An 8501-nucleotide genomic window follows, 5' to 3' on the forward strand; every position below is an offset into this window, starting at 1 on the left:
ACAGCTGGATGACATAATTAAGGAAGCTACTGGCGGGAAGAGTACTTCCTTGCCACAAGCTAAAGCCAAGAAACCTGTCCAGGGCAGGAACCAATCGAGGTTTCGTTCCTTTCGTTCCTCTAACTGGTCATCCTCTAAGCCCTCAGCCTCGTCCACTAACGCAGCCAAGGATCGAAAACCCAGCTGGCGCACGAAGCCGCGTCCCCAAAAGACCGGAGGAGCCGCTGCCACTAAGGCAGCCTCCTCGTGACTATCTGGCCGCGCCAGCAAAGTCCTTGGTCGGTGGCAGGCTCTCCCACTTTGGCGACGTGTGGTTGCAACACGTCTCCGATCAGTGGGTGCGGGATATCATCACCCACGGCTACAGGATACCATTTTCTTCCAGCCCGCCAAACAGATTTTTTCTGTCTACCCCCCGCTGCTCCAAAGCCGCCGCCTTCTCTCAGGCCGTGGCATCCCTGCAGGCCAACGGCGTAATTGTTCCGGTCCCCGCCCGGGAACGGTTCAGCGGTTTCTACTCAAACCTCTTTCTAGTTCCCAAAAAGGACGGTTCCTTCCGACCCATCCTGGATCTCAAGCTTCTCAACAAGCATGTTCAGGTGCGGCACTTTTGCATGGAATCTCTGAGATCGGTCATTGCCTCAATGACCCAAGGAGATTTTCTGGCATCCATCGACATCAGAGATGCCTATCTGCATGTGCCTATTGCGGTCTCACACCAGCGTTGGCTACGTTTTGCAATCGGAGAGGAACATTTCCAGTTCGTGGCTCTTCCCTTTGGCTTAGCCACGGCCCCTCGAGTGTTCACCAAGGTCATGGCAGCAGTGGTTGCGGTCCTGCACCTCCAGGGATTGGCAGTGATTCCTTACCTGGACGACCTTCTAGTCAAGGCCTCATCCAGTGTAGACTGCCAGCGGAGTGTCTCTCTCACTGTAGCCACGCTAGTTCAGTTCGGGTGGCTTGTCAACCTGCCCAAGTCCACTCTGACCCCGACCCAGGTACTTATGTACCTAGGGATGCAATTCGAGACTCTGCCGGCACTTGTCAAGTTGCCCTTAGTCAAACAGCAGTCCCTCCGTCTGGCGGTGCGCTCTCTGCTGAGGCACCGCCGTCATTCCATCAGACACCTCATGCAGGTGCTGGGTCAGATGGTGGCGTCCATGGAAGCGGTTCCCTTTGCCCAGTTCCATCTGCGTCCCTTGCAGCTGGACATTCTCCGCTGTTGGGACAAGCGGATCTCTTCCCTGGACAGGCTGGTGGCTCTGTCATCACAGGCCAGGAACTCCCTTCAGTGGTGGCTTCAGCCCCTCTCCCTGTCACAGGGACGCTCCTTCCTGACTCCGTCCTGGGTGATCCTCACCACGGATGCCAGCCTCTCCGGTTGGGGAGCGGTATTTCTCCATCACCGAGCACAGGGCACTTGGACTCCGTCCGAATCAGCCCTCCCGATCAATGTGCTGGAGATCAGAGCTGTGTTTCTAGCTTTCCTAGACTTTCACCACCTGTTGGCGGGCAAGCACATTCGGGTCCAGTCGGACAACGCGACAGCGGTTGCCTACATCAATCACCAGGGCGGAACTCACAGCCGTCTGGCGATGTTGGAGGTTCAACGAATCCTCCAGTGGACGGAGGACTCCAAGTCCACCATATCCGCAGTCCACATCCCAGGCGTGGAAAACTGGGAGGCCGATTATCTCAGCCGTCAAACCGTGGACGGCGGCGAGTGGGCCCTGCATCCGTCAGTGTTCAGATCAATCTGCCGCAAGTGGGGCACTCTGGAAGTGGATCTAATGGCTTCCCGGCACAACAACAAGGTTCCGGTTTACGTGGCTCGCTCCCACGATCCTCAAGCCTTCGCAGCAGACGCACTTGTTCAAGATTGGTCTCAGTTCCGTCTGGCCTACGTGTTTCCCCCTCTAGCGCTCTTGCCCAGGGTTCTGCGCAAGATCAGAATGGAGGGCCGTCGAGTCATACTCATTGCTCCGGACTGGCCCAGGCGAGCTTGGTACCCAGACCTGCTCCGTCTGTCCGTAGAGGTGCCGTGGCATCTCCCGGACCGCCCAGACCTTCTCTCTCAAGGTCCGTTCTTCCGCCAGAATTCTGCGGCTCTCAGATTGACGGCGTGGCTCTTGAGTCCTGGATCCTGACGGCTTCAGGCATTCCCTCTGAGGTCATCTCCACCATGACTCAGGCTCGGAAGTCTTCCTCGGCCAAGATTTACCACAGGACTTGGAGAATTTTCCTGTCCTGGTGTCGCTCTTCCGGCCATGCTCCTTGGCCGTTCTCCTTGCCGACCATCCTGTCTTTTCTACAGTCAGGTCTACAGTTAGGTCTGTCCCTCAATTCCCTCAAGGGACAGGTGTCGGCTTTGTCGGTATTGTTCCAGCGGCGTATCGCCCGACTGGCTCAGGTGCGCACCTTCATGCAGGGCGCATCTCACATCATCCCTCCTTACCGGCGACCCTTGGATCCCTGGGACCTTAATCTGGTCCTCACGGCCTTACAGAAACCCCCTTTTGAGCCTCTCAGGGAGGTTCCTTTGTCTAGACTTTCACAGAAAGTTGTCTTTCTAGTAGCCATAACTTCTCTCAGGAGAGTTTCTGATTTGGCTGCGCTTTCTTCAGAATCCCCCTTTTTGGTGTTTCACCAAGACAAGGTGGTTCTTTGTCCGACTCCGGACTTTCTCCCTAAGGTGGTGTCTTCCTTCCACCTTAACCAGGACATTTCATTGCCCTCTCTTTGTCCGGCCCCTGTGCATCGCTTTGAGAAGGCGTTGCACACCTTGGATTTGGTGTGGGCGCTCCGAATCTATTTGTCACGCACCGCCGTTTTTCGGCGGTGCACCTCACTTTTTGTGCTAACCACGGGTCAGCGCAAGGGTCTCTCTGCTTCTAAACCGACCCTGGCTCGTTGGGTTAGGTCGGCTATTGCCGATGCCTACCAGTGTTCTCAGGTGCCTCCCCCGCCGGGGATTAAGGCGCACTCGACCAGAGCTGTCGGTGCCTCCTGGGCTTTCAGGCACCAGGCTACGGCTCAGCAGGTCTGTCAGGCTGCCACTTGGTCCAGTCTGCACACTTTTTCGAAGCACTACCAAGTGCATGCTCATGCTTCGGCAGATGCGAGCTTGGGCAGACGCATCCTTCAGGCGGCTGTCGCCCACTTGTGAAGTTAGGTTTTGCCTACTTCTCAGTTTGGTTTATTTCCCACCCATGGACTGCTTTGGAACGTCCCATGGTTTGGGTCTCCCATGGAAGGAACGATAAAGAAAAAGAGAATTTTGTTTACTTACCGTAAATTCTTTTTCTTGTAGTTCCGACATGGGAGACCCAGCACCCTCCCTGTTGCCTGTTGGCAGTTTTTTTGTTCCGTGTGTTTCACCGGCTGTTGTTAGTAGACAGAGTTCTGGTTTTGCCGAGTTTGACTCTATCTCTACTTATGGGTGGATGTCCTCCTTCAGCTTTTGCACTGAACTGGGTAGATTGTCATCCAGGGGGTGTATATAGCCCGGAGGGAGGAGCTACACGTTTGAGTGTAGTACTTTGTGTGTCCTCCGGAGGCGCTAGCTATACACCCATGGTTTGGGTCTCCCATGTCTGAACTACAAGAAAAAGAATTTACGGTAAGTAAACAAAATTCTCTTTTTTGGCCATTTGTGAACAAATTTGTTCCTTTGGGGGGGTAGTGCAACTTTTGGCCGTTTGGAGGTGAATTTGTTCCTTTGGGGGGGTATTGCAACTTTTGGGCATTTGGTAGCAAATTTGTTCCTTTGGGGGGGTATTGCAACTTTTGGCCATTTGTGAACAAATTTGTTCCTTTTGGGGAGTATTGCAACTTTTGGCCATTTGTGAACAAATTTGTTCCTTTGGGGGGGTAGTGCAACTTTTGGCCGTTTGGAGGTGAATTTGTTCCTTTGGGGGGGTATTGCAACTTTTGGGCATTTGGTAGCAAATTTGTTCCTTTGGGGGGGTATTGCAACTTTTGGCCATTTGTGAACAAATTTGTTCCTTTTGGGGAGTATTGCAACTTTTGGCCATTTGTGAACAAATTTGTTCCTTTGGGGGGGTATTGCAACTTTTGGGCATTTGGTAGCAAATTTGTTCCTTTGGGGGGGTATTGTAACTTTTGGCCGTTTGGAAGCAAATTTGTTCCTTTGGGGGAGTATTGCAACTTTTGGCCGTTTGGGAGGAAATTTGTTCCTTTGGGGGGGTATTGCAACTTTTGGCCATTTGTGAACAAATTTGTTCCTTTGGGGGATATTGCAACTTTTGGCCATTTGGGAGCAAATTTGTTCCTTTGGGGGGGTATTGCAACTTTTGGCCATTTGGGAGCAAATTTGTTCCTTTGGGGGGGTATTGCAACTTTTGGCCGTTTAGGAGGAAATTTGTTCCTTTGGGGGGGGTATTGCACCTTTTGGATATTTGGGAGCAAATTTGTTCCTTTGTGCGGGTTTTGCAACTTTTGGCCGTCTGAAGGCGAATTTGTTCCTTTGGGGGGGTATTGCAACTTTTGGCCGTCTGAAGGCGAATTTGTTCCTTTTGGGGGGGGTATTGCAACTTTTGGCCGTCTGAAGGCGAATTTGGTCCTTTGGGGGGGGGGTATTGCAACTTTTGGCTATTTGGGAGCAAATTTGTTCCTTTGGGGGATATTGCAACTTTTGGCCATTTGGGAGCAAATTTGTTCCTTTGGGAGGGTATTGCAACTTTTGGCCATTTGTGAACAAATTTGTTCCTTTGGGGGATATTGCAACTTTTGGCCATTTGGGAGCAAATTTGTTCCTTTGGGGGGGTATTGCAACTTTTGGCCATTTGGGAGCAAATTTGTTCCTTTGGGGGGGTATTGCAACTTTTGGCCATTTGGGAGCAAATTTGTTCCTTTGGGGAGGTATTGCAACTTTTGGCCGTTTAGGAGGAAATTTGTTCCTTTGGGGGGGGTATTGCACCTTTTGGATATTTGGGAGCAAATTTGTTCCTTTGTGCGGGTTTTGCAACTTTTGGCCGTTTGGGAGCAAATTTGTTCCTTTTGGGGGGGTATTGCAACTTTTGGCCGTCTGAAGGCAAATTTGTTCCTTTGGGGGGGTATTGCAACTTTTGGCCGTCAGAAGGCGAATTTGTTCCTTTTGGGGGGGGTATTGCAACTTTTGGCCGTCTGAAGGCGAATTTGTTCCTTTGGGGGGGGGGGGGTATTGCAACTTTTGGCTATTTGGGAGCAAATTTGTTCCTTTGGGGGATATTGCAACTTTTGGCCATTTGGGAGCAAATTTGTTCCTTTGGGGGGGTATTGCAACTTTTGGCCATTTGGGAGCAAATTTGTTCCTTTGGGGGGGTATTGCAACTTTTGGCCATTTTGGAGCAAATTTGTTCCTTTGGGGAGGTATTGCAACTTTTGGCCGTTTAGGAGGAAATTTGTTCCTTTGGGGGGGGTATTGCACCTTTTGGATATTTGGGAGCAAATTTGTTCCTTTGTGCGGGTTTTGCAACTTTTGGCCGTTTGGGAGCAAATTTGTTCCTTTTGGGGGGGTATTGCAACTTTTGGCCGTCTGAAGGCGAATTTGTTCCTTTGGGGGGGTATTGCAACTTTTGGCCGTCAGAAGGCGAATTTGTTCCTTTTGGGGGGGGTATTGCAACTTTTGGCCGTCTGAAGGCGAATTTGTTCCTTTGGGGGGGGGGGGTATTGCAACTTTTGGCTATTTGGGAGCAAATTTGTTCCTTTGGGGGATATTGCAACTTTTGGCCATTTGGGAGCAAATTTGTTCCTTTGGGGGGGTATTGCAACTTTTGGCCATTTGGGAGCAAATTTGTTCCTTTGGGGGGGTATTGCAACTTTTGGCCGTTTAGGAGGAAATTTGTTCCTTTGGGAGGGTATTGCAACTTTTGGCCATTTGTGAACAAATTTGTTCCTTTGGGGGATATTGCAACTTTTGGCCATTTGGGAGCAAATTTGTTCCTTTGGGGGGTATTGCAACTTTTGGCCATTTGGGAGCAAATTTGTTCCTTTGGGGGGGTATTGCAACTTTTGGCCGTTTAGGAGGAAATTTGTTCCTTTGGGAGGGTATTGCAACTTTTGGCCATTTGTGAACAAATTTGTTCCTTTGGGGGATATTGCAACTTTTGGCCATTTGGGAGCAAATTTGTTCCTTTGGGGGGTATTGCAACTTTTGGCCATTTGGGAGCAAATTTGTTCCTTTGGGGGGGTATTGCAACTTTTGGCCATTTGGGAGCAAATTTGTTCCTTTGGGGGGGTATTGCAACTTTTGGCCGTTTAGGAGGAAATTTGTTCCTTTGGGGGGGTATTGCACCTTTTGGATATTTGGGAGCAAATTTGTTCCTTTGTGCGGGTTTTGCAACTTTTGGCCGTTTGGGAGCAAATTTGTTCCTTTGGGGGGGGTATTGCAACTTTTGGCCGTCTGAAGGCGAATTTGTTCCTTTTGGGGGGGTATTGCAACTTTTGGCCGTCTGAAGGCGAATTTGTTCCTTTTGGGGGGGTATTGCAACTTTTGGCTATTTGGGAGCAAATTTGTTCCTTTGGGGGGGGGGGGGTATTGCAACTTTTGGCTATTTGTTGGGAGCAAATTTGTTCCTTTGGGGGGGGGGGTATTGCAACTTTTGGCAGTCTGAAAACGAACTTGTTCCTTTGGGGAGGTATTGGCCAAAAGTTGCAATACCCCCCCAAAGGAACAAATTTGCTCCCATTTTATATAAAATTTCCTAATTCTGCTTTCCTCACTGCACGGTGGCTCAGTGGTTAGCACTGCAGTCTTGCAGCGCTGGGGTCCTGGGTTCAAATCCCACCAAGGACACCATCTGCAAGGAGTTTGCATGTTCTCCCTGTGTTTGCGTGGGTTTCCTCCGGGTACTCCGGTTTCCTCCCACATTCCAAAGACATACAGATAGGGACTCTAGAATGGCAACACTGTCCCCATTGGGGCTCACAATGTATGTAAAGTGCTATGGAATTAATAGCGCTATATAAATGAATAAAATTATTATTATTATGATTATTTCTTGACAACTTTTATCCCTGACCTGGCTGGTGTGTTCCTTGGTTTTCATGCTGCTGTTTTATTTTTAATGTTCTCACACAATCCTCTGAGGCCTTCACAGAACAGCTGTAGTTATACTGAGAAGCAATCACACACCGGTGCCTGCTGGAGGTAACTGGTCACTCAGGATGTTAGAGGTATCAGGACTGAAGGGGGCTGAATACGAATCACAGTGTTCAGATCTCTATTAGATATGTATGGAGTGGTAGTGATGGGTACATATTTTGTGTTTTATTTTCTAGGATGATTTGCTCCTTGAAGTCCCTGGAAAGTACAGACTGTGCTTAGATCTTCCCGAGTCGGTGAACGAAGATAGCGTCACTGCAAAGTACAACAAAGCAAACAGCATTCTGACTGTCTCCATGTCTGTACTGTAGCCGCACCCGGGGCCCAATCTGCAGGATGATGCCCGGACCTCGGCGTAATGACCGGTGGCTGTGGAGTGTTCATGTCTGGTTTGTTCACAGCTTCTCTGCCGTCTCGTGCTGAAGAATACTGCATTAACAATGGTTCAGATTTCGTCCCTTATCACCCTGTGATTATGTTTTCTACAATTAGTTTAGTGCAACATGTTCTGATCTCCATTACAAAACCCAAAATGGAGACTGCTAAAGGAGCAGAATAGCTGAGGATTAGAGCCATGGCTGTGTGCACAGGAGGCTATCGGGGAATTTACACTGGAAGGATATCGGGAATGGTCTTATAGACAGAACAATTGTCAAAGAGCCTATGACTCGCCGGACAGCAGCAGAGTGGTCACTCATCTGGTGAAATGCTTATTAATCCTTAAAAAAAAAAACAAAACAAAAAAAACTTTTTGGTGATTGATGAATCTGTCTTGACAGCGCATCGTCCTGTGCGCAAGAAAGTGCAAGGGGCAATCCGATCATTTAACAGCTAAAGTCTTGGTGTAAATGTACCGTTGGCCTCTGTACCCACAGTGCGGATTTTGATGTGTATTTTCAGAAATCTGCATGTCCATTGTGAAGCCCGCAAAGTCTGAGAATTCAGAAGTGCTGTGCCCACGTTGAGTATTTCTCCCTTTGCGTATTTGGTGCAGATTCCTTTTTTTTCTGCACCAAAAAAACGCAAGGGAAAAATAAGCAACGTGGACTCAGCACTTCTGAATTCTCATAGACTTTTCTGGCTTCACAATGGATATGCAGATTTTGCTGCAGATTTCTGAAAATATGCTTCAAAACTGCACAGCGTGTGCACTGGGCCTTAGGCCGTGTTCATGCGATGCACTCGCTATGTGAGTTTTGTTAAAGTGTTTGCAGCAATCATATGGGTGCAAACATTCTCATTGTACATAGAAAATCCACAGCAGACTATAAGGGCCTGTGCCCACGCTGCATATTTTGACGCTGATTTTGATGCAGATTTTCAGAAATCTGCCGCAAAATCTGCATGTCCATTGTGAAGCCAGCAAAGTCTATGAGAATTCAGAAGTGCTGTGCCC

At 49.3% G+C, this 8501-nt stretch overlaps 1 protein-coding gene across 5 annotated transcripts in view; it reads left to right on the forward strand.

Moving 5' to 3' along the window:
• PIH1D2 (PIH1 domain containing 2) overlaps nt 1-8038 on the forward strand; it is a 178280-nt gene extending 170242 nt beyond the window's left edge. For all 5 annotated transcript variants that reach the window (XM_075328439.1, XM_075328436.1, XM_075328438.1 and 2 more), the window contains exon 6: nt 7282-8038. In XM_075328439.1, coding sequence (XP_075184554.1) covers nt 7282-7416 — 135 coding nt within the window. In that variant the 3' untranslated portion in view covers nt 7417-8038. The remainder of the gene's footprint in view (nt 1-7281) is intronic.
• Nucleotides 8039-8501: the final 463 nt, after the last annotated feature.

The sequence above is a fragment of the Anomaloglossus baeobatrachus genome, chromosome 11, assembly GCF_048569485.1.
Source record: "Anomaloglossus baeobatrachus isolate aAnoBae1 chromosome 11, aAnoBae1.hap1, whole genome shotgun sequence".
NCBI classification, from domain to species: Eukaryota; Metazoa; Chordata; class Amphibia; order Anura; family Aromobatidae; genus Anomaloglossus; species Anomaloglossus baeobatrachus.